Here is a 27,236-nt window from a genome sequence, read left to right on the forward strand (position 1 = left end):
CTCACTTGATGCAGACTCATTTAAGTTGAAATGCAAAAAACATGACTCAATCTATTCCGTTTCCATGGCGCTCTCTCTCTCTCTTCAATCTATTCCATTTCCATGTCTTTCTCTTCAATCTATTCCGTTTCCATGTCTCTCTCTCTGTCTCTTCAATCTATTCCATTTGTCTCTCTCTCTGTCTCTTCAATCTATTCCATTTGTCTCTCTCTCTGTCTCTTCAATCTATTCCATTTGTCTCTCTCTCTGTCTCTTCAATCTATTCCATTTGTCTCTCTCTCTGTCTCTTCAATCTATTCCATTTGTCTCTCTCTCTGTCTCTTCAATCTATTCCATTTGTCTCTCTCTCTATCTTTTCAATCTATTCCGTATCTCTCTCTCTCTGTCTCTTCAATCTATTCCGTATCTCTCTCTCTCTCTCTCTCTCTCTCTCTCTCTCTCTCTCTCTCTCTCTCTCTCTCTCTCTCTCTCTCTCTCTCTCTCTCTCTCTCTCTCTCTCTCCTCTCTCTCTCTCTCTCTCTCTCTCTCTCTCTCTCTCTCTCTCTCTCTCTCTCTCTCTCTCTCTCTCTCTCTCTCTCTCTCTCTCTCTCTCTCTCTCTCTCTCTCTCTCTCTCTCTCTCTCTCTCTCTCTCTCTCTCTCTCTCTCTCTCTCTCTCTCTCTCTCTCTCTCTCTCTCTCTCTCTCTCTCTCTCTCTCTCTCTCAGGGGTGGCCATAGCTGAGTGGTTAGTGAGCCCGCCTAGGGAGCCAGAGACTCTGGTTGCCCCAGGTACGATTCCAGGCCAGGTCAGCAAATGTATCGATGAAATGAAATTTGTCCCTGAGCAAGACTCTTAACCCCTAATTGCTCACAGGCACTCATTGGAAACAAGACCGCAAGGACTTTCATGAACTGACCTGTTAAAGGAATTATCATTTCTCTTTCTCTCTCCTGGCCCCATATTATCGCTGCTTGCAGCTATATTTGTAATGTTGATATTTCATCAATAAAAGATAAATAAAAAAAGATCGAGACAGTACTAGTCTCGGCTAGTCTGGTACTGCACTTGTAACTTTACTTAGGTAAAGAGCTAATCTCTCAGATGTGTCAACTCAAACATGTATCATTTATTGCAGTCTTCCTCCTGATCAATCATGCATCTACAGTATGATAGGCATATCAAACAACTTTGACAAACCAACAAAAATCACTCAGTAATGCCACCCAGTGGTGAATATTCATGAGAATCCTTTTCGTCACCCATTATCGTTCAATATTATTTAACTGCAGGTGAAATAAAGAAAAAATACAGTCAGAAGATATTTACTGATTTGAAATTAATAAAACTTAATTCACTTAGTCAAACAAATGGAAGCTAGTGTAGGATGGCTAAAATATGGCCTTTCTTGGTTCATGATACCACAATATTAATATCAATTAATTTCTTATAAACAAACAACCACAGCACATCATTTTTACCAGTCAGTTTTAATAGACAAGGATATTAAATATCAGCAACAAGAGTTCATTGCAAAGAAATGTAAAAGTTCAGTATTGCCTTCAGCAGTCCAAATGTCAGTCAATGAAGGAAGATTTTTATATGCATGGAAATGAATCCCTTTCATGTTTATTTCATTGTACTCTTTAATGATATTTCATACAATGTTCCATTATGGAGAAATAAAACCCAACACAAGTTTTAAATCTGTCTGTCAGCTATAAAATAACTAGCCCTCCTCAGTTTTGTTTCAACAAAAGTTCAGTGGACAACTGTACATTTTATAATGTTGCAGTAGTTTAACCAGTGGCTGTTCAACCAAAGTATTTGGGTTATTTGAGAGGATTTGGGATCCCTTTCTCTCCTACCCGAAAGGGTGAAATAAAGTCTGTAGATAATTAATATAATTAGAATGATAAGCCAGCACTTGTGTGATGAATATTGTGGTTTAATGTGTAGACAATTTTATTTCGATATTCTCCATATAATCCACCCCATAGATGTATGCGTAATTTTACTGTTTTGTCTGTCTGATTACTTGGGAGGAAAAAAAAGAAAATTGGATTATTTGATTTCCTTATGTGATGTACTGTATACGCAGCGCTTTACAATAGGAACATTTGAAACAAAGTACTGTCCTTGAATCAGTTTGGGAAGATCGATGCATCATTTGATTGAAGCACCTGCAAAGACAATCCCTGGTTCATGGGCATGAAAAGAGTCCCATGGCAGCCAGAATAGGTACAAATAAAAAGGCACTTTTGTATGTTTCTGTAAAGTGACAGCTTTTAGAAAAGGATCCATAAAATGACCATTTTATGAGTAAGAACACTGGCATATATGAAAGAAAACAGTAAAAACATTGTCTCATGAAAGCTAGCAAACAATACAAAGAAATAGCAGATACAACCCTTATATACAGTGTTAGTATTAATAGTGCAGTATCATATCACGTGATGTGCAGTGTGCTGGAATGCCTATTCTACAATGTAACATGCGTAATGTTAGGATTAACTTAGGAGCAGTACATCAGACTGTGGCTTTTACCTCAGTAAGGTTATATAACTTCTGAAAGTGAACTGACACAAAAACACCCTGCAGCTTGCATAAACAGGGAACTGTGAAAGCTACATTTAAAGATTCCTTCATCTTGTAAGAGCACAGCTGTTAGGAGCACAGTTTCAGTGGAATAGGCAGCACTGTTAAGTTGTAGGCTATGTTTCTGTGCATATCGGTGAAAGAAGCTCCCTTGTTAACAAAGGATTTAATAGGATTAAGGCTTGTATTTTTAAGAGACGCACTGTACGAGTGACAATGTGATTTCAAGGAGGGGGTCACCCAACTGTTTCCAAAACAAACAAGAGATTTGGTTTGCAATGTTGACATCCCTTGAATTGTTCTGGTATTAATTATTTTTGATTCTCTGCTTTGAAGAGATTCTTTGTTGTTGAGTTGGGTTTTTTTCATAGCATTTAAATGCTCTAAGTTCTGTCATAGATTTATGTAGCTAATGTTGTCCTTAGCATTTATCAGTGCAGCAGCATCAGGACCCAAAAGTGGGTCAATATGTTCCAATAGGGTCACGAGTGAAAATGAGCGGACCAAGTACAGTATAGAGCCCTGGGGGACCCTGGTCAACCAAGTACTGTATATATGTTTAAGAGAAGGGATAAAACCCTTTCCCTGTACACATCGCGAGGAGTCATTGATGTCGACGAGGAAAGGGAAAAAATCAGTAACACTGATATGTACAAAAGTAGATGAGCTCGAGTTTCTCAAGTGCTTCAGATGTCATATATTGCAGCATGAGAGTATAGGTTTGTTTTGATAAACAGACTGAGGTTTGAACGGCATACACTCACAAGTCCTCGGATAGTTAGTGTGGGGGTCATATTACATCTCTGCGCCTCCTCGTTCACATAGTGGTACTAAAGTCATCCCACAGGAAACATTCATTTTTGAATTACTATTGAGAAGTACACATACGTACACATACTTATTTTGAGCTGGCCACAGCAGATTGCACACTCTCCTGAATAAAATATTTGAACTTTACAAGGACATTATACGCATTTTAGGAAGGCCACTTTTTCATGGCATAGCTGAATAAGCTCGGTTTGTTACATTCTAGTCTGTTATCGCTAGTTATGCAAACTAGCGTGCTAGGGTCTTTGGTATGAAAATGACCTCCAGTTCAATGTTGTTTGTGGTTATCAGGCGTACAGTTAAACCCTAACCGGGGATTGTTAGCTTGCATATTACAGTTTAGTAACCGGATAAAAAGCATGGAAACAGAAAACGTTTTTTTTACATGGGACTCAAAGTGGGTGACATGTTCCTTTAAAACATGTTGAGCAACATTAGTCCCATTTTACTTTTTCACTTCTGATTACATTTCCTCACCGAGTTGCACAAGTACAGTCCACATTCTTTCCCCTACTGAAAAATCTCCTCATGTGGTTTATTTACTTTTACCATCATTTGAGTCTAGGTCAGCCTCAGTTATACATCATTTATTAAGGGTTATTTTATTTTGTAAATATGTTTTACTTCATTTTATTTTTGAGGGTACTCTGCATATGATTTAACATTGACCTCCCGTAGGCTGTGTCCACTAAAGATTTTTCCCCCCAGAGCGTAGCATATGTTTTTAATTGTTTGCAATGGGAGCACCGCGTATTTATGCAATGCTGGAAACACCAGCATCGTGACGAGATGCTGAGCGTCTATTCTGCGTTGCTGCTTCATGTGTGGCGTTTGTATTGCTTGTTGGGTTTAAATATTTATAACTCGGGCATAAATAACTTTGGAAGCATTTTTAGGCGAGCGACTTGTGTTTGGGAAGAAGCACTTTGTGGACACAGCCTTAACATTTTTCCTTACGGTAAAGATTTGTTTTATTAAGCTTTTTCTAATGTCTGCCGTGCTGAATGATTGTTTGTTTTTTAGGGGAATGAATTCAACAACATGGACTCGACAATTTTCAATTGTCGAGTCCAGTTTAGAGGGCTAAGTCACTGGCTGTGCGCGCACCTCGCTTATCTCTATGACAGAAGTATAATAGCAAATAGGATTGCATAATGGGAGGGAATATCTGTGTTCTCTGTAATCTGTGCCCTTGCCTGATGACTGCTCTCACCTTGAAATGTACGTTTTCCTGAAGGAGAACAGTGGGATAAATGTTCATTTTCCATTAAACCAACAGCCACGACATACTGCTTCAAAAAGGCTATGTACAGTATATCATGTTTCATCTGTTTCATTGGGACCATAAAGTAGACATTAGCTCAACCTCTGAAGCATAATTGCTCCTTAGATCATTATGTTTTTCACATTACTCTATTCTCTTAATATACACACAACTTTAAACAAATATTTTCCATTCACACCTAGATCCCTCTCTTGGTCCGTTGCATTTTCGTATGGTTATGAGTTGCTAACCCACCCTTCTGCAATGTCTCTGGTCTTTGAGTAGCTTGGAGCAGAGCTGGATCTCATGGCTAACCCTGTTCCAAACTCTCTGCCACCTGCACGGCAGAGTATGAGGTTGCAGGCGCCTGTCGAGTGAAGAAGGAAGCAGCTCTTTTAGGCTTCAAGCGTTTTATTTCCTTACCTGAAAGACAAGAATTGAAGACATTTAAGTGTTAATAAATGTGATAAATGTATTACTATCAGCTTCTGACTCCCAGGTCTTAGCTCAGCTGCCAACATGGTGCTTCATGCTTGGTGGAATTATCCACCCGGAATTTACGATAAGTCTGCCTGGAATGTCTTGTACGGGATGAGGAGGGTGTGGAAATCTGAGATGGGAGATAACCTCAAAAGATGGTTGTTTGTGGCTACAGTTGAATCAGCGCTGCTATACGGTGCAGGAGTTTGTAGGACTGGATAAATTAGATGGTAGGACTTTAACCCATTGAGACCTGGAACGCATCTGTGTCACTTTAGATTTCTTTGGCTATTCAAAAATAGCAGATATACAAGCTCATAGCGCGGCACCGAGTGCCGCGCTATGAGCTTGTAGATCTGCTATTTTTCAAAAATCGTGAAAAAATGTTTTTTTTCAAAAAACTGTTAGGATTTAGAAAAAAAATGTAAGAATCGCCTCAGGTCTTAATGGGATAAATGAGATGAATGGACTGGTGAGATGAGACGGTACAACTAGTGAAATGAGATGATATGATTGGTGAAATTAGATGGTAGGACAAGAGACATTGATGGCAAGACAAGAGGAGAAAATGATGAGCAGCAGAACTACAGAAATCTCAGTAGATAGAACTAATAAATTATCATTATTAGGACGACTAGGAAAATAGGAGTTTGTTTGGACTACTTCGCTAGATACTGTATCTATGAGGCTAGAGGAAATGTATGCCTGGTTCTTCATAGTCGGTCAGTCAATTCCACGTGACTCACCGTTATCCACATAGCTAATGGTGTTGAGTGAATGGACCCGGCTGCACACCACGCTGTTTTGGCGCTGCAACTTCCCGCGGCGTCCACGTCCACGTCCTTTCGGGACGCCACCGGCGTCCTGCGCCGCAGCCTGATGAGAGGGGCTGTCGGGGACGTCGCCGTCGTTTTCTGCTGCTGCGGCTCCTTCTGAGGCACTTTCGGATGCAGACCTCAACTCCACACAGAACTCAATAAGGCCACTCATGAGCTCAGCCTGGAGGCATAATACAAAGACGACAATTCAATTTAGTCCTTCGCAATTATATTTTACAAGTACTTTATTTCACAGTCTGCTGTCAACTCAGTTGACTGAAGTGTTGTCCTGTTGCCGGGCAATTAACATAATAACGTTGTTCATGTTTATTGCCAAGTAACAATGACATTGTAAATAAAGGCTATTTAATTGACGTCTTTCTCCATTTTGAATTAACAGACACTGATTTAATGTGGGCGCTATTAATCCAATTTTAGTCATTTATGTAGTTTCAATCTGGTGTCCCTATTTTGGGCATGTCATTAAGTGCAATGTTTGAAAAATATTTTAAATAAACAAAAATCTCTAAAACTTAAAAAATAAATAAATTGAATAGCAGATGCAGCAAGTTTTGAGCTGGTAGATCGGCTATTCCCGTGATTGGTCACACAATGTATTGTTAGTAACATTTAGTTGAGGTAAAACCCCAATGAATAGTGCATTAAAATCTAAATAACTTCCTACTGCACACAGCAAAAACTGAAGTTGTCACAGTAGTTGACCGACTGCTTAGTTGCTCAATTTCACTGAAGGTCTCATTACTTGTTTTGAGTAGATCTTCAGCAACTTGTTGACAGGTGTGCCTTCCTCCTCTCCGTCAAACTCTAGCCACAGAATATGAGAATCCCCCTCGTCCTCGGGGTAGCTGTGGTCCCAGGACAGCTCACTAAAACGCAGGCCAAGGAGCACATGCTGCAAGAAAATAAAAAATAATTAAATTAGAATTCACACTTTCTGGGTGGTACTATGAATATCCCAGCATACGTATGCTGTAATAACAGCATAAAAAGACAAACATACAGAAGTCTTGCACGTTAATTTAACTAAGTAATGCCACGTAAAAGCGCAAAAGAGAAATAATGTTTGTGTTTTAATGTAATTGACTAAATCGATTTGTGATTAACCACTTCAGCCCTACTTTATACTTAATTGTACAACGGTGTTGTAAATAAAGAAATGGAGAAAGAAAATGCAATCTGTTCCCCCCAAATTGTTTGAGAAAATCTATTAGTTAAATTAACTGTTGCACCCATACACTACAGTCAAGTGCCCACCTTCTCTTTGATATCCATCACGTAAACTCCATCCAGACTGATGCCAACGTTGACCGCTTTACGGCCTCCTCTTTGCAGGATTCCTTGGACGGGCTTGTCGATCTCCCCATAGAAGAATGCACACCTGTTTAGGTGTGAAGTTAAAAACTTTAAAGACGACCCAGAGGGAATTTCATCACACATGTCAATATAAAGTTGAAAATAGCAGATCTACAAGCTCACAATGCGTCGCGATGCGACGCATTGTGAGCTTGTAGATCTGCTATTTTCAAAAGACGTTTATACATTTGAAGACTTGAAATGGGACATTCTGCATAATGAGTACTTTTACTTTTGGTACATTTTGATGCCAATACTTTTGCACTTTTACTCAAGTACATTTTGAATTCCGGACTTTTACTTGCAACAGAGTATTTCTATATTGCAGTATTGATACTTTTACTTAAGTAAAACATTTGAGTAGCTTTGTATTCTATTAGGGTGTAAGGGAGACCTCATACCCGTAGTAAGGCAGAGAGTGGCATGTGCTGAGGTACTGGCGAAGGTGCAGTAAGGACTCTGGTGAGTTGCTGGCAGACGTGCAGAGCTTTCTGTATTCTTCCAGCAGGCTGTGCTCCATGCCTGCATGGCGGCTCCCTTTCCCTCTCAGAGCAGAGAGAAGACCCCCCGACCCTGGGGTAACATGTGCAGGCAGGAAAGATGACAGTTTCTTCTCCCTGTGGCAGGTAGATGGCAGACAATTAGTCCATCAGTTCACGAAAAAAAAAGAATTGCCTGTAACCACAAGTTGGTCTGTTAACACTGATTAAAACAGTCAGATTCAAGAGGGTCAGTTGGCTCTCATGCATTGAAGGAGGCATGAGCTTGGCCCTGGGCTCCCTAGGCTGGTGGGGGGAGTGTAGTGCCCAGGATCACTTAGAAAACTGTCACCGGGTGAAAAAAAAGGGTTACAAAATCGTGGGATATAAATGTATAGAAAAAAAAACTGTCAGATTATGCTGACAACCTCCATTTAAAGTGCAAGTTTGTACCAGGTTTAGACCAGGAAGAGTCATGCTTAATTGGTAGCGAGCATAGAAAGAGCTCCTGTGAGAGAAATCCAGCACCATGCACTTGTGTTTATACCCTCAAATTCAGTGATTTAAAACCAGTGACTAAGTTTATTGTCATCTCTGTTTCCAAAAGGCATTCACACCTAAAACAATCCAGAGCTATTGAGAGTTAGAACACAAGATTAGCTCCGGACACAGACTGACACACACACAGTCATAGATGGCTAGGCTATTGCATAGCCATGCCGTAAAAAGAGTTGGATAGAGCTAGAACATATACAGGAGCATAAATCAGAATGTGGAGTGGAGAGCTTATGGCTTTAACCATTAAGACCGGGAACACATCTGTCATTTTTCAGATTTATTTGGCTATTAAAAAAATAGCAGATATACAAGCTCATAGCGCGGCACCGAGTGATGCCCTATGAGCTTGGAGGTCTGCTATTTCTTTGAGAAATCCATTTCCATTTTAAAGCCAACATTTGTAACTCATATCTTTGCTTCTAGGGACTCTACAAATGTCTAAATCTGTTTTCTGAAAAACGTATGTTGCTATAATATCAGTGGTTCTCAAACCTTTTTTATGTCAAGGGCCCCCAAAATGATATGTATTTGGCCGCGGACCCCCCATCTCAAAATATTTTGTTCCAGCAGATCTACAAGCTCATAGCGCCATGAGTATATCTGCTATTTTTGAATAGCCAAAGAAATCTGAAAATGACACGGACGCGTTCGCGGATTGAATGGATTAACCTACTTCACAATAGCAGTTAGTTTCTGGTTGTCCAGACCAGATCCCTCATCGAGAGCGAGAGACAGCGCTCCAAGGCCTGTCCAATGCTCTGGGTCACAGGGGTAGCGACCAGCGAGAATGTTGCTCCTGGCTTCGTCATACAAGAGTCTCAACACTCCCTCATCATCCATCTGTTGAACAGTGACAGAATAACAAACAGAGACATTTAGGAGGAGAATTATCTCAGTGACTATCACAGCAAGCATGCTACCAGTCAGCTTGCTATATAATTATGAATTGATTGTGGAGGGGTTTTATGTAATTTATGTCAATTATAAAGACACAGAGATAAACAGATTCTGAAAGAATAGACAAACAAGCAATTTCCTTTCATTGACTCAGAATATTTGTGATTCATTTATGAACAATAACAAACTGCAAATAGGCCTGGGCCGTAGCGTGACGGTCCAGGCACCTTAGGCTGCAATGCCAGCCTGACAGCGTGTCGTGGGTTCGGCTCCCGTTCCCGACGACCTTTGCTGCATGTCACCTCTCATCTCTATTCCCATTTCCTGTCAGCCTACTTTCCCTGTCCCTCTCTAAATAAAGGTATAAAAAGCCCCCAAAAAAAATATTTAAAAAAACAAACTGCAAATAACTATTATAAAGAATATTCTAAAGACCGACACTTTTTAAGGACCATACTCGAAAGACAAAAGTGTTAATCGTACCTGTAACTCTTTAGATTTGGGATAAAACACATTCCGCCTGTATTGTAGACACGGTTCATCTGGAAAGAAATAACAGAGGTGTATTTTATATTTAAATGAAATCAAAAATAATATGCAAGTCATGTACTGTATGTGTATACATAATATGCATACGTATGTGCACTCTTAAGGTGTGTATTGTACGTTCATACAGTTATTTGGTTTTTATTCCTGCCCTCTGTAAAGTAGTCTACTGTGCCTTGGTACAAACTTGTTTTGCTTTTTAAAGTTCTCTAAAAAATAAACTTGACTTTACATTTTTGGCATTCAGATTGATGTGATGTTAGATTAAGCTTTTTCTCAAAGAAGATTTTCAAGCTTTTTTCAGAAACCGGAAAACCGAACCGGGCCCTCTGACACACCCTCACCTTGTGATATGTCTTCTTCTGAGGCCTCAGTGAAGCGATACAACAAGTCTTGCCACTGTCGACACAGTTTGTACGGTTGGTGTCTCGGTTTTAATTGCAACTCTGAGAATATGGGAAAAACAAAAAAACTCACAATAATAAAACAGTCAAATTAAGCTACATTTGTGGCTACCTTGCAACAACATCATGTCAATGCAAATACAACAAAAAGCATTTTGTCTACAATAGACAGGTATGTAAAGATGTGAAGCCAAAAGTTATACTGGAGTTAGGAGTTAAGAAAATAGCGCTGTGGAAGGATACCTAATGATATATCGGCCTCTGAAACCACTCTGACCACCGTGGGTCCTGTCCATAAATTAAAGGATATCATTGTCTATCAGCAACCCCAACAAAACACTTCAAATCACAAACGCTGTGTTTTAATAGTCTCGCATAGCCAGACGATCAGTGATCAGTGACACATTTGGTGACATTTAATTCAATGCATGGGCTTGACCTGGGTGGAAACAGTTTTAAAAAGAACAGCATTACAGAACCAGACGAATCTGCCAGCGCTAAAACATTGGTCTGGCCCATTGGTTTTCAAAACAGTGGGCACAGATTTGTTAGCGGCTGTTCTCGCCATTGCTTTAGCCCCTACATTGATATTAGTAGGTGGAGATCTCTGATCGTCTGGCTACGCGAGACTAGCGTTTTAATAATGTTAAGTACAAATCAATTTAATAAAGACTAGTCGCTGCTACAATATTTCCTTGATGCTGATGCATAAATTATGCAAACAAACAAACAAACAACAACAAAAAGCGTATTACCAAGCAGGGGAGAGCAGAGCCAGAAGGCGAAAGCATCCTGTGCCGTGTCAGGTATGTGGAGAGCCTCGCGGACACTACGGCCCAATTCCAGCACAGTCACACCACCTACCCCTTCTACACACAGGTGCACGGCACTGTCACCCACTAGGTAGATGAACACATCTTGAGCTGTGTGACAGACATACAGACAGTTTAACTTAACCCTATTTTCAACCCATTAAGACCTGGAACGCATCTGTGTCACTTCTTGATTTGAGCTAAAAAGCATTATTTTACACTTTGGCTATTAAAAAATAGCAGATATACAAGTTCATAGCACGGCACCGAGTGCCGCGCTATGAACTTGTAGATCTGCTATTTTTGAAAAATCATGAAAATGTGCGCAAATCTTTGAAAATATATTGTTTAAAGTACTATTCTTTACCTCTGGGGGTCCCTGGAACAAAAACAATTGAGATGTGGGTCGGCGGCCAAATACATATAATTTTGGGGGTCCTTGACATAAAAAAGTTTGAGCACCACTGATATAGAAACATATTTTTTTTTTCAGAAAACTGTTGGGATTTAGAAGACATTTGTAGAATCGGCTTCAAGTCTCAATGGGTTAAACATTTTTGACAATTTTAGCCTATAATGACATGCCCAAAAAAAAAAAAAGTCGAGGTGAAATATAAAGAAAACTCATACTGAGCTTAAACTTGCTTACAACTGCCCAAAATGACAATTTGTCATTTTGGGCCGACTCAATTTCAAAATATGTATTAATAACATTATTAGTTGCAGTGCTGTACCACGAGTAAGTGTCGCAGAGGAAGCAATGCTTCCTCTCTGTGACTGATCATCTGATGCTTCTGGAGGAAACCCACATTCGTCCCCTTCCATCTCTAGCCTGCAACACAAAGAGCCACATTCAAAAATGTGTCACAATATGGCATTGTCAAGGAGCACTCGCTCTCAAACAGTCCATATAAAGAAACAATACACAGCCACAGCATTACTCATGCTTGCAATTAGTTTGTCGAACGGATGAGATCGTTTGCCCAGAAAAGGTGTATTATTATCTCTCATGTAGCCTATTAGTTTACATTGATTGAATAGTAATAATAATAAAATTGCTGTGTCAGTAACTACTAATTATTAAGGGATAGATTAGAGTCTAAACTCATTTCAAAAGTAGCTATACATAATACCACCCTTGAAAAACTGCCGCACAACATAACAAGTGTAGTTGTTGTTTACCACACTTCCTGTACATGAGAACAAAATATGTAAGCACTTTCGCACTGGAATGTCCCGTTTATAATTGAGTTACTTTTTGTTGAGTTCTCAGTTGCTCCGTTTCAACACTGGGTCAACATGGAGCCTGCAAATCTTAAACAGGCTCAGAAGATTGAATTTAAAGGAGACACACCATGAATTTCACTTTTTTTTATTTTTTTTGTATTTTTTTGGCTCCCCAGTGTCTCTTGTACCCCAAAAAATATTTTCTTTTAACATTCAGTCATTCATTCTCATTTCAGAGATTTTCAGAATGGGCGTGTCTGAACAGGCCATCTCAGAATGGCAAGTTTGCTTACCTCACCAAACTTTCTGCCCATGTATTTTGACAGACAGAATTGCTCAGTACCGCAGTACAGCACCCCCCTAGCCAACTGGACGTTTTGGTATTGCAGCTGAAAGTGCTTTATAAGCCTGAGAGAATTGACTTGGGATGAGTATATCTGAGTGTTGATTTAGGCTCAAACCTTTTGAAAATGGTTTGAGGGACATACACCATATGATATTAAATATCAAATATTTTTTTTAAATTCATGGTGTGTCTCCTTTAAGAATACAAACTACATCCACCAGATCCAGTGTTAATACATAGACTGAGCAGTGAGTAGGGCATTTAGCATGCCTGAGGGATTCCCAAGCAAGAGAAATGGGGCAGCAACTCTAATGTGGGTACTGTATTTTAAATCATCGCATGCCAATGATGCTGACTGGGCCTTGATTTAGGTTTTCTTTGAAGTAGAGTTGGCAGAGTCGACTCCACTGTCCTTGATATTAGATACTATAGGGATATTGAAAGACTGTATGGCTTTGGAGACAGTAGTCTTAAAATGCTGACTGAGCACATTATATTGTCAGTGAGAACCTGTCTGTTTATGCTGCTGTTAGAACTCGATTACTGGTAGGACCAGAACGCAATACAATCTGTGCTGCCATGTACCGTATCTTATTTCCGTAAACCAAAGCCTTTTTCACAAATGGGACACAGAGGAGATAGGTTTTGAACTCAAATCAGACCCAAATGAATATTTTGCTTTTGCTTAGCTTGTCATTATTACTATATATTATAGAGCCATTGGACATAATTTGCTTTCGCTTTTCTTTCTGCTTTGTTGTTGAATTGTTGTTGCTTTTTCTGTAAAGCCACTTCTGCTTTATTTTATTTGGGGTTTTTTTTCTCCGTAAAGCACTTTGAGCTGCATTTACGTCACGAAAGGTGCTATATAAATAAAGAATAGTATTATTATTATTAGTAGTAGTAGTAGCAGTAGTAGTAGTAGTAGTAGTATTAGTATTATAGTGACCTGATTTTTAAATGTTGTACAATATAAGTTACATGATGACTTCATGTATTCAAACTAAGAAGCTGGAAATTACTCAGACTTACTACATTTGACTTGCGCTTTACTCTTTATGTGACTTTACTTGTTTAAACAGGGTTTAGGAGGACTATCAACAGTCACCCAGGGAGTGGATTTTCCAGACAACCAACTAAACCACAAGGCTCCACAATTAACAAGTAACTACTACATAAGCCCTACTTCAGCTATTCCAAAATAGTAGATCTACAAGCTCACAACATTGTGAACTTGTAGATCTACTATTTACATTTTTGAAAAATCTGGGGGTGGGGGGTGGGTAGAAAGAATTCCCCTGACATGTCCATGTTTAATGGGAATACAGTATGTCAGATAATCTCTGAAGACAGGTTCTACTTGTTTTTACCTATGGGTTCCCAGATTGGGCTCCAGACAATTCAAACCAAGTGAAAACAAAAATGCTGCAAACCATGGACTGTATTGAAAGAACAAAGGCTAACGTTAGGTTCAATAACACAGGAACTAAACAGTGAAGTCTGAGCGCCCTACAAGGAGACTGAGCTACAGTAGCTACATTTTAAACATCAACTATTATTTTGACAATGTTCTGCCTGTTTTACTCAAGGAAGTTGTTGTCAACAAGCCATAAAAACCATCTACTCGGCCTTTAAAAACAATACTTTAAAACAATAACAGGGGAAAAAATAATATTTTTGGCATTCCACATTCTGGGATTGCATTATTGTGGGAAGCTGTTAATTAGCAAGTAACGTTAAGGGTACAAAATGTTTTGTTAGCGCCTATACTCACCCTTTAGTACCCGTGAAATGATCTCCTCTCACCGCTTGTTAAGGCACGATGCAGCCAGTGTTAGAGAAACGTCTAACTTACATAAATAAAGAGGTATTTCCAGTTAGCTGCTGCTGTTAGCCACACAGACACAACTACTAGCTTTCAGGCAACTGCAACAGTTCCGATGATGTGTGACTCATGGCCGATTCGTCTATTTTGATTCAAACCTTTTTTGGGTGTGACAATCACCACATTGAATCAATATTAGTAATAATGCAGGGGGATATATAATTAAACAAAGGAGTATAAATATATATATATATATATATATATATATATATATATATATATTTTTTTTTTTTTTTTTTTTTTTTTTAAATAATGTATATATATTGTTTTTATTTACTTTTTACAACAATTAATTTACATACAGTTACTTACAAAATTCGGCACAAAAAATATATATAAGGAGTTCATTATCTTCATTTCATTTCATGACAAAAGTGAGATTTTTAAGAGCTGCCTGGGAACAACTTTACTAATTATACCACGATAAAGAAAAAAGATGGATTCACTGGTTTCTAATTAAGATGAAGCCTATTGTCGGAATTCCGAAACAGAATATGAATGATCCGTCCGCGTAACGGACAACTAAACGAAATGATGAATGAAAACGTGTCTTTGCCAAAATTGGGTCGAAAGTGCCTGATCCAGAAAAATGATCCGGTTTTTCAGTGGAAAATGCAAACGGCGTCATCAAGTCACGTGATCATAGCAGAGAAAACAACAACTCCTCCTACAGCCAGTGGTCGGCAGTGGTTCTCAAACATCTCCATAGATATTATAACTCTATGCACAGACCCCAACACTTATGTAGGCCTTTAGGATTTGTATTTGAAATTAGAAACAATGGTGTTGTTAATCTTTATTCATTTAATTAATTCATTTATATTTAATCATGATTTTCAACGTTTTCAGGCCAAGGACCCCCTAGCTGAGAGAGAGATGAAGCAGGGACCCCCTCTATATTGTATAAAATTGTGTTTCAGATTTAACTTTTTTTGTTTGCTTGTCCGCTCTTTTTTCCCTCCACACCAAACACCTCTTTGCCAAAAAATAGCCGATCTACAAGCTCACAACGCCTCGCAGCGCGAGGCGTTGTGAGCTTGTATCTCCTATTTTTTGGCTAAAGTTCTCCTCAGAAAAGGGATGCTAGTGTTCAAGTGGTTAAGGTAAAACAAAATATCACATCACACAAAGATTTAGCGGACCCCCTGTAGTAACTCTGAGGACCCCCTAGGGTTCCCGTACCCCCTGTTGAAGACCCCTGCATTAGAGGCTGAATATTGTACAAGGCATTTGGGAAAAAACGTGTTGTGGAGCCAACTAATGTAGATAGGCCTACTAAGCAGATATGGGACAACAAAAATCACTGAGATACACAATGGTGCTGGCTTAGTGACACCGACAGATGAATTGGAGACATGAGGAAGATATAGTATTAGGTTTGACAACATGCAATATGTTAGTTAGTGTTGGTTTTGAACCAGGAGAGATCTCCACATCCACATCTCGCAAAAAGAGCACGAAAGGATCTTGCAGAAATGGTTTAAAATTATTTGACAGATTACTAGTTAGTTAGTTATTAGTGGGCTGATCACAAATGAGCATATTGGCTATATGAGACAGTATATTCAATGATTATTTATACATATCAAAGTCCATCCATCCATCCATCCATCCATCCATCCATATAAGAGGCAATCTGGGAACCCATCGCCAAATAAAAAAGGAAAAACAGCGCCCTCTGCTGTTTTTTACTCTTTCACTTAGCTCTGGGGGGGGGGGTGGGGGGGGGGGGCTAAATGAAGCACCCGTGCACAGGGAAACCGGGGTTTTGGTATGCCTTCATCCTTTCACTTCCGGTGGTGCGACTATGTTTTCATTCCCACTAACAATATTTCTACACGGGACACTTCTCCAAAGTGAGTGACACCCACAGCCACAACACTAGAGGGAGCAACCATGATCTGATACCACCCAAATTTAGAACAAACATGGAAAAATCCCCAATTCTACTACTCTGCCACCAAAATGTATAATGCCCTGACCCTATGGCCCTGACTGGTTTCTTTCAAAATTGTCCTGAAAAAACGTCTATCAAGAAACCACAAGGGGAGGTAATGTAATTTCCTCATCTCTTTAGTACATACTAGTGTAAAATTGTTGATGCCATGTTTTATGTGTTAATTTATGTTATGTTGATTAATTGAATACACAATGGAAACAAGTCCCCAGGACCTTTTTGTGTTATCCTTTGTCTTTGTACCACATGGTGTTTACATTTCTGACTAATAAAGTATTCAATCAATTCAATAAAGTATTCAATCAATCAATCAATAGTGGCAGCGGTGGCCTAGTGGTTAGAGGGGCGGCCTTGATACCGGAAGGTCCCTAGTTCGATTCCCCAATTTCATCACATCAATCATGAATCACCGCTGAATAGCCCTTGAGCAAGGCTTCCATGCAGGGTCCGGCTGGAAACAAGCTTCGTGCTTAGTCCGACACCCTGGGTAAACAACAAACTTTGCTTTGCTTATGCATACAGAAGCAGAAATTGCATAGTACCACATATTTATTTTGGCATGTTTTTAGTGTTTGTATCTCTCTACAAGTGAAAAAATGTAAATGTTACTGAACTTGCCTAAACTTCTCCAGGGACTAATTTCAGCTAGACTTTTCAAAGTTGAATGGATTAAAAAAGCAAAGCTATTGTAAATTGCACAAATAATAGCCACACAATTAAATGAACTGTGTTGGATTGGATGTCCCTGCAAGCTGATTTGAACAGAGATAATAAGAAAACTCAGACAGGCAGCCATTGCGTAAAAGTAACTAGATTACATGTATTCCAGAGAGCAGGACAGAGGTTGACAGATACCAGAATGATGTTAGGCTAAGTGGCTCTCCCTCCCCAAACAGTCAAATGCAAGGAGTTATAAACGGACCCTTATCTGGTCGGTAACATAAACAATGGCATCATAGGTTTAGACACAGATGAGTTCTGGGGCACAATGTGGACTCCTTCCATTTTCCATTGGTCAGAGAGGGAAGATGATGCTGAGGAGGATGAAGATGACGAAGATGACGTGGCACAGTTTATCTTGGACAAACAGCGTCCGTATATCTCGGTCAAGATATTGACCTCGGCTCTTGACCGGGCGGGCACCCAGTTGCCACTGAAAGAGGTGTTATTGCGTTGGAGGGACACAGTGCTGAACATTCTCCTATAAGTACAGTACTTGAGTAAATGTACTTAGTTACTTTACACCACTGCTAGGCCAGCAGGTTGAGTATTAACCAATAGGATTAGCATCGTTTTGAAAGGTGTCAGGCTAGAGGACACGCACAGCTTTCACTGCATTACTGACCCATGACATCAATCCCTTTAATCCTTGTCCAGGTGAATTAGGGGGACGTGGCAGACAGAATGACACAAAGCTACCAATAGTTTGTGTATGTTTTATAGAGGGTGTCATGGGAGTCGCATGGAACTCTGGGCCCACTGGCCATATTCCACACTGGACCCCCAGTATTTATAAAACAATAAAACATTGGCCATGACATCTTTGAGGGTCCCTGTCAACCTTACCCTCCTGGAATGTTCCTACATTTTCACCCCTTGAATGTGTTCTTACGCAAAATGTGTGTTTTGGATCAACCGAAAGAAAAAAAGTGACACCACCCCACGAGGCTATTAGAAAGTTAATATTTTAATACATTAATATACAATGTTTCTTTATTACAATGTCGTACAGTACTCCTGTGAGCGCTTCGCAGCAGAGCGGTGTGCCTCATGCCTCTCTCTCTACGATCAGCTTCACTTTGCCATCTTTCATATGTAAAGATATATATCAATATCATTGATCTGAAATCATTAATATGTTATTTGCCAAGAGAGATGTTTTTAAAGAGACTTTATTAGGAAATGTGATAAAGAAGGTACTCAGTTTGTTGATCTTATGGAGCATTGACAGTGAACTATTGAGTTTCTAAATTATGGAAAATAGTGCTTGCTTTGGTAATTCTGTATTTAAAGGGACCTGGAAGTTCATCCAAATTCAAAATTCAATGTGAATTCTGAATCTGAATATACCCTAACACTAACACTAACTTATTTTCTTTTTCTTTTTTTTTGTTCCTCTCCCCCCATTTCCCCCCAATTTAGTCTTTTATGCCTAAATCCCCAAACACAACACACTACCCCTCCCATTTCTGCTCCCTGCCAAGCAGGCACCCTGACCAACTTGTAGGAGGCGCTAGTGCAGCTACAGAGAATGCCATCCCCGCCCGGCTTTCCACCCACGAACGAAAATGGCCAATTGTGTTCGTTGGAGTGCCTGGCCAAAGCCGGAGGCATCGTGGAGGATTCGAACCCCAGTCTCCACGGTGGTGGGCAGGAACCCTACCCCTGCCCAACCCAGACACCCCGTAACACTAACTCTGTGTGTTTCTCACGTCCAAAAAACTAATTAATGTGCATAATAATAACAATAATAATGCTGATTATTATTATTATTATGATGAAGATGATTTTCCCCCCTTTTTTTTCATTACAGTTATAACAACGTGATCTTGCGTCCGGACATCATCATAGGGTACATATCTCTCACCTTTGTGTAAAACCAGTGAGCAAAAAAAAAAGAAATGGTGAATGTGTGCCGTTTTTCAATTTACATTATCACCTATTTTATTGTCCATGGTGAAAAAAAAATGAAAAAAACATTCACACTTTTCCACCGTCTTCCACCTGGTTTAGCATGAGGAGTGTGAGGACAGGGTTGAGATATTCCATGATGGTCTCCATTAAGCCCTTCTCCAGCAAGTACCCTTCCGTCTCAATTTCTGTGTTTTCCTTCCCTGCTACTGCCTCCATGGAAGTCTGCAGGTAACGTACGCTCACCAGCACAGATCCCTGAGAATGACAAAGTGGAGAAAAATGGGAACAAGTTAAACATAGCTTCCATATAACACAGCACTGCCTAAAGAGTTGGCAACAGAGAGAGGCATTTATAAAGGTACAGCAACACATCAGCAATCGTGTCTATGATTGGTAAATCATATAGCCTTCTGTAATGTCTTAAAAGCATACTAATTACATCTACTGTATATTAAGGTATTCCAGCAAAAATAGGAATACGAATAGTTAAATTGCATTTGAAGGTGCCAGGATTATGGCGGTTTAATATGTTAACACTTAACATTCTACCCTCTAAATTCTCTCTAAATTATGTCCAGCCTTTAAGAACTACTGCGTATTAATTGCCTAGAATCTTCTGGGACCGTTTTATCCTAAAGGACAGTGGGATGTCCATTATCTCCCCCAAGCGTCCCCCCAGTATAAAGGTACCGTAGAGTCCAGATTGGAGAGGTAAAGCAAGGAAGGCACTATCAAAACTTTTTATTTTATTAGATACATTTTCCACCAAGCCCAGAGTGAAAGAATGTATTGATTAATAAAATATAATTGAATATCTAGTGTTGAAGCGTTTCCCCTGCACAAGGAGCTCAGAGACACCCAATTATGCGGCTTGACATGAATCATTCATGTAGTGCAGTGGTTCTCAACCTTTTCAGGCCGTGACCCCCCAAAATAATCATATTTGAACTGGGGACCCCCCACCCTGATAAGCAATTGGAATGTAGGCGTTCAGTTTAGTTTGTGAAAATAGCAGATCAATAGCAGATCAAGCTCACAACGCATTAAAAAAGGTCTTAAAAGTCCTTAAATTGTCCCTTCAATGTCATGTAGGGACCCCCCCCCCCCCCCGGAGGTCCCGACCCACAGGTTGAGAACCACTGATGTAGTGCAGTAGTACCTGTATCAGGAAGACAGAAAGTACTCCAGCAGCGATGGTGTTCATCAGGCCCATGTAGTAGTTGACCAGGGCTTCTCTGCAGCCTCGGAGGAAGATGTTGAGCTCCTCGGTCTGGTACTCATAGTTGTAGTGAGCAGAGTTGTTGGTGAGGTGGTACTGGATGCACGGCCGTGGGGCGCCTGGGCTACAGCAGCTGAAGGGGACTGCGTCTATCAGGTAACGGCCATCAATGTTGCTCTTAACGCGGCTGGAAGAGAAATGTCAAAAGTGGATTTTGTATGTTTTGTTCATTTTGAGAAGAGAGTCTCCTTTTCGCTCTATGTTTTTTCTTTATATTTTACCCATGTATTTTATTTGTTCTGAGGTTTGCACAAGGACTTTGTTTTTCATCTGCAACATTTTTGTTATTTTCATTTCATAATATCAATCTTTTTAAATGTGATCACTTTGGAAATAGACTAAACCAGAAACGCACCTGGTGAGAATGGGATGACAACCTGCCTTTTTATCAGGTTTTAAGACTTATTATTTAGATGTCATGTGGTTCTAACTTCTAATGCACTACTGTGTACTATGTGTTGACCAGACTTGAGACCAGATAACAACTCTGATGCAACCTCAAATTATTTTCTGTATATATAGCTTTCAGAACTCGAAGAGATTTCAAACCTATAGATGCTTAGGGACAACTTGATGGAGGGAATTACTCACTCTTTCACTTCCTTGGAATTGTAGTCAAGATAACGGTTACTGATCCACTGGACTTCGAACCAGTCCTTGTGGTTTGTGTTTCCGCAGCATTGGAAATCCATCTGCAGGCGATCTATGTTCTGTTTCTGGAAACAGCGGCCAGGAGTGTCCGTATCCCTGTAGAAGCGGATGCCGTTCTTTAGGCCAATCTTCAGGGAATTCTCCAGGCTGTACTTCATGACAAAGCTCAGGATCACAGACAGCAACATGAGGACGGTGAAGAAGCAAGAGATGCCAAAGTAGGGCTTCAGGAATGTTTTCCAACTAGGGAATCGGCCAGCATCTAGGGCATCCTGACTGATCCGGCCGGCAAAGTAGTTGATGCCCAGTGACGCCAAACCGACAATCATAAGGGTGTTGGGCACAATATGAATATCATTGTTGGCCATCACCTGTAAGTCAGACAGAAGGCAAAGGCGGCTGATTAATTTATCTTTCACATTTGTCTTTCTTCTCAATCCAAATGTGATATGTATGTAGCCTGGAATTCTTACAAATGGTCTTTCAATAACTGTTATATAGGCTAAATAATATGAAAACAAGGAAAAGAAGGAATAGTTTAATCAAAAACATGCAACTTATATTTTCAAAATACTGGAAGTAAGCATTTGTGAAGATGTAACATGTGTATCCATCCATGTCAAGTAAAAACAGGAGGTGAAACGTAAAGTAAATGTTATTGCATAATTATTAGATGGTTGTTAGATGTTCCCATTAATATGTGATTTGTTGCTTAGTCAGATATTTGCAGGTTTTGATTCATCTTCAATGTTTATTGAGGTGCCTTTAAACTGTTTATTTTCATGCAATGTAAGGCCATGTTAGTGAAGACATCGGTCAGCATTGGTCAACTGATGTCTTATTGCTAGTTGGTTTAACCCAAAGTAGTGGCTATGACTATTATCTCACTGCATTGAGTGATACTAAACTAAACCATTTTCAACCCATCTTCATATAATTAGTCCTGACTAGTAATGCTCATTATCCATTTTTGTCTACTCAGTCTGTGTCTCAGAGGAGGGCTGTGGACAGTTCAGAAGCCTGCCTGCCAGTGACATCATCGATGGGGAATCCAAGCTAATAGAAACGGCAGGCTTTCTATTCCTGGAAAGTTAGCATACTATAAAAGAAGCCATTGTTCTCGCATTAATAAAACATTTAATATGCATTTTTAAATCTTGTTTGAAATGACCAAACCTGCCTACCGATGATGTCACTGGTAGGCGGGTTCTCTCAGACACAGAGGGAGTAGACAAAATGGTACCATCTTAATTTGGGCACTTAATTAAGGGCAACGTTTCAAAACATTTCAAAATGTCACATCACTATTCGTGCATGACACGGTTGTTCAACCAAGTATAAAATAGGGCTTAAATGGTAATCGATTAATTTATATAGAAAGTAAATAAAACAAGCTTCTTCATTATTTGATTAATCAAAAGTAATCCAAGTAATCTATGGAATAATCGCTATGAAAATAATAGTTGCAGCACTAGTGAAGACACACATTTCAGAGCAGAAGAGCACCTGAAGAGAACATTATGACATCTTGGCTCTGTGATGAAATAGAAACAGGGCCTGGATCCTGGTTTCCAGGGCAACTTAGATCTTCATTTGGGATCAATGTAAAAATAATGGGGACCATGGTTGTGGAGGATAGGTGTGATGACTTTAAATTTGCCCTGACCTTGTGTGTCTCAAACACAGACAAATGTCTGTAGGCAGATTGCCCATAAAGACTGTCACAACAGAAGCTGAATACCAAACAGACACAGATGACCTTTCTTTTTATACAGTATTCCAAGTATACTGTAGCTATTAGGCTTACTGAACATGTGTACATGTTGTATTGTCTTACAACTCTCAGCTGGTCTATACTGTAGGTATTTTATTATACCATTTAGTGCTGTTTGTAACTCAAAATCTTTATTATCACATTATTTTTTAAATAAACTTTTCTAGTTTATTTTGAAGGCATAGCACCTGCATAGTGTCAGCTGCTTGGAAAGGGCCTTGCTGGCCAGTTCAAGTCTTAAGAGTGAAGGACATTGCTATTAGGACTCCAAGGATTTGGAACAATCTGCCTGAGAAGCTTAAGCCTATACTCCATCGCACAACGATGTCGCTAGACGACAACAACTGATTTGTAAGCTTGTAAATCAGTATGATGATCAGTATCATTTTCTCTTCAATAGCTAGTTTATTAGTGGACCAATTTATGTAATTTAAGTTGACACCAAGCATGATAACTACTGTATAACTATATCTACATAGTGTAAAGACATTTAAAGTACAAAGATTGTAATTACTTATTTATTTATCAGGTGATGACTTGATTAACTTTGTTTTACAGTATGTTTATTTAATTTGTTTGGCAAAGTGCCTGTAAACTGTTAAAAAAGTCTTACAAATAAAGTTGAATAAAACTTATATAGTTGCAAGACATTGAATATAGTTTCTAACATTATAACCTACATTCACTATTGCATCAAGGAGTATGCCTATTTTTGCATTTTATATGATCATTGTTACATTGTATTTAATATTTACTTGAATCTAGAATTCAATAAGAAAACAAAAACATAAAAACTAATAATAATATATCATAGCAACATTAAGCGATGCAAGGTACAGTACCTCTGCTCTTTTGCGGAGCTCCGTCTTGAGGATGCAGCCCAGGGTGAAGGTGAAAGCCCCGGCCCCCGTGGCCACCCATGACAGCAGCCACAGACCCTGGGCCAGCTTCACCCTCTTCTCAAAGGGGAACTTCATCGGCATGTACACCGGCATGGTTGCAGCAAGGGGTTTCCCTATGGGTTTCACCAGAAGAAAAAAAGGGTGAATGTGAGCAACAAGGATGAAGGCGCTTTGACACACAATCTGTGGGGAAATGATGTGACTGCAGAGACTAATGCACTAATACAAAATGCTACAGGAGAACTAATTCAAATTAAGATCCACAAGCAGAATTTGTAGGGGGAAGAATTAACTGCTATAGTCTTGGGAGTGCTTTACATTAAAATTAAAATGAAAATAAAATCAAGAAGGAATTGAGAATATCCACAGAAGAAACAAGTAGCCATAATCCCCAAAGTAATAGATATTAATCCTCAGAGTAGTCTATGAACCCGAAAATCTTGGATCTTGGATACATTAGGTGATAGAGTTGAAGTTCACCTGCTTGCTGGCCCCCAAAAGTGCTGAAAAAAAGTCCAGATGTAACCTTAGACCACTGTTCACTATCCGGTGTTGGCACACTGGATTTGGCAAAACTGGATGGCTGGAACGATTTAACACTAATCCCTAATTATCCTATTAAACTGGCCCTGCGAATCGAGGCCATTGTCTGCTCAGCAAACCTATTCACTCTCAGATCCCAGAGGGGGGCGTGAGTGACAAAAACAAATTCTCCATGACAGGCAGGTAGATGATAGGGAGATATTATTAGGTCTGATATGAGGAGCATACTGGAGCTGCTTGTGACTGGTGGAGAGCTGCTTGGATTTGTGCCCCCATGACAACATATCCATAATATTGATTAACCAATAAAATCTATAAAACACAGCATTTTTGGGCTTTGGGCCCATAGTCACTTAAGCCTGATGTATATTCAGTCGTATGGCAGTGCCGTGTGGCAAGAATAGCCGATCTACAAGCTCATGTCGCACCATATTGTGAGCTTGTAGATATTTTCTCCAGAAAGGTTTTGAAGACTTTCTACTATAATGATATGCCCAAAATAGGTTGAAAGTGGTTACGTTTTCATCCCTAGTTGGCACCCCTGTTTGTGATATTACAACTTTCACTGACATGCACATGCCTCCATCTGCACCGACATCCATCGGTGCAAGTGATGCAAGTGCAAGTAAGAAAACATTTCAGTGCTCATTAGAGTGCTATACTGTTTATAGTCTCACACCCCGGAAGTGAGTTTGCAGTTGTTTCCCACACAGCTTGTAATTGTATAGTGTTCCAGTTTCAATTTTGTCAACATCTTTAGTTTTGATCACTTCCAATTTCCCTTCCCATACTGTATCCTGTATGAGTTCTCTCATACAGGATACATTTGGGAGTTCTCCCTGATATGTTCTGTTTACTAAAGAGCTGGAGAGATTGGGAGACCCTGTTATTGAACAAGCACTCTAATGATTGCTGTCAGAAAAAAATAACACTTATTTCAACAAAGAATAAGAGTATAAATTACTTGATTACATTCTTAATCCTTTTTTAAACGTATTATGTTTTTTATGTGTGTTTGTTTTTACTTCAATAGCCTACATGTGTGGTTCACAAATCGTGTTTAATTGTGGATAATATCTTTGTGAGCAAAATGTACAAATATCATAAGATAACCTTTGGGGCGGCCTACAAAAAAGGTTGTCATACCTGTAGCAATTTATTAAACAAATTATTGTGGATCCACAGAAGTAGTCCTGGCTAATGGAGAAGGTTAGGTAATTCGTAAAGAGAGCAAGTGTTGATTATCCTTTCTAATACCTACTCTGTATAAGATAAAGAGGCTCAGCAGCTCATTCTGCGACCCTGTTTACATACAACATCCTATAGGGATTGCAATTGCACACTCAAGTAATATTTGGCTTTTAATTACTATTTTAGTACTATTACGCTATGTTCAAAGCCTACATGGGCCCAGAAGCACCTACGGTATGTAGGCCATGGCTGATGTGGTTGATATAGGCAGGGGCAGAGCACAATACTCTAGCTTTATCCAACACTGGGCAGAGAACAGAATACTAAAGGGACCTCAAATACAAACAGACAGCAAGAACAGAACACAGGCAAACAAAGTGCAACTAACTAAGCAGACACAGGCGATAATTATGTAAAGTGCCCACCAGTTGCTGTGTGACCAGCAGTTATGCAGACACTCACGCAGTAGCCAATAAGCTCAATTTAAGTTTATTGTAACATCATAATCTAGTTGTGGCTTTAGGTTGAGGAATGTAAATGTGAAGCATTTTGCAGAGGGGTACATTCTGTTGAACAGTAGTTGCAACTGGCACCGCTTCCAAGTTTCTTTTATTTTTATGTGAAACGTGTTGTTCTTCTCAAACAAGAACAGACAGCACGTGCCAGAAGACATTAGATTTCTATATAATGTTACACTGTTGCATGTTAAGTGACATACCGATGAGTTATTATAAGACAGTTGGTCAAGATGAAATATACATAGGATGAAACACTATAGCACTACAAATGTATGGTCAAAAAAAAAAAAATGAAAATGTTGATTGTAAAATAAATATGACTTACTTGACTTAAGCCCTTTGCTCCTCTAGCTGTTGTTTGTTCTCCATTTCACTTGTTTCTTTTCTTTGTAAATATAGTCAAATAAATTGTTAATTGAGTGTACATTTTAAAAGGTGTTATTTGTCAATACATTGACGACAATGTTTTATTGTTTTATTTAATGTTACATGGAATTGTATGATACATATAGGTACTGTATCAGGTTTATTCACATACACACTCGTGTGGCGGAATTGTCAAGCTTGAAACCCAGAAGCTCAATACATCCCGTGGCCAGGAAGCATTCCCCTCTGGATGAACAGAAGATGCTTAATTTACCCCGCGGGAAGCCCGAGTTCAAAACTACAGTAGGCGGTTACACTGGGGGCTCATCCAAGGTTCATCCAAGGCTTTCCCAGTGGGGTGGAGGTCAAAGAGGGGTGATTTTAGCAGAGATGCCCTGTCCGAGAGCCCATAAGCCTAATATCGGCCCTTGGGCATAGAAGATGGCCGTATAGATGTCCAGTGGTGTAAAGTAACTAAGTACATTTACTCAAATACTGTATTTAAGTAACATTTTGAGGTACTTTTACTTTACCGGAGTACTTCCAATTGTCTATACTTTTACTTCTACTCAACTACATCTCAGTAGCAAATATTGTACTTTTACTCCACTACAATGATTTGAAAACTTTAGTTACTACTTACTTTGCAGATATAAATTAATACATTATAAAACATACATTAACCACTTTAGCCCTATGTTTTCATATATAGGCTATTTGAAAATAGCACATCTGCTATTTTCAAACATTTTAGTACTTTTACTTTTGGTACTTAAAGTACATTTTGATACCAATACTTTTGTACTTTTACTCAAGTCAATTTTGAATTCCGGACTTTTACTTGTAACAGAGTACCTCCACATTGCAGTACTGATACTTAAGTAAAACACTACTTTTTCCACCACTGTAGATGTCTGTTTTTTTCATGC

The 27,236-nt window shown here is 39.4% G+C and overlaps 2 protein-coding genes across 2 annotated transcripts; both read right to left on the reverse strand.

Moving 5' to 3' along the window:
* Window positions 1–1,455: 1,455 nt before the first annotated feature.
* Window positions 1,456–14,528, reverse strand: frmd8 (FERM domain containing 8). The gene is made up of 11 exons (XM_084075075.1): window positions 14,382–14,528; window positions 11,769–11,866; window positions 10,978–11,145; window positions 10,163–10,264; window positions 9,756–9,814; window positions 9,049–9,215; window positions 7,740–7,955; window positions 7,240–7,363; window positions 6,728–6,877; window positions 5,893–6,145; window positions 1,456–5,089 (listed from the first exon to the last, which is right to left on the reverse strand). The coding sequence occupies exons 2-11, from the start codon at window positions 11,857–11,859 to the stop codon at window positions 4,977–4,979; spliced, it is 1,443 nt and encodes a 480-aa protein (XP_083931201.1). The 5' UTR covers window positions 11,860–11,866; window positions 14,382–14,528; the 3' UTR covers window positions 1,456–4,976.
* A 2,936-nt stretch (window positions 14,529–17,464) lies between these two features.
* rom1a (retinal outer segment membrane protein 1a) lies at window positions 17,465–23,764 on the reverse strand (the record flags this gene model as incomplete). Its single annotated transcript, XM_084073537.1, has 5 exons — window positions 17,465–17,602; window positions 19,156–19,338; window positions 20,243–20,489; window positions 20,954–21,384; window positions 23,630–23,764. 5 exons carry the CDS (start codon window positions 23,762–23,764, stop codon window positions 17,465–17,467), a joined length of 1,134 nt encoding a protein of 377 aa, XP_083929663.1.
* Between the last annotated feature and the right edge of the window lie 3,472 nt (window positions 23,765–27,236).

Source organism: Gymnoscopelus microlampas, assembly GCF_963454915.1.
Source record: "Gymnoscopelus microlampas genome assembly, chromosome: 12".
Classification (NCBI taxonomy): domain Eukaryota; kingdom Metazoa; phylum Chordata; class Actinopteri; order Myctophiformes; family Myctophidae; genus Gymnoscopelus; species Gymnoscopelus microlampas.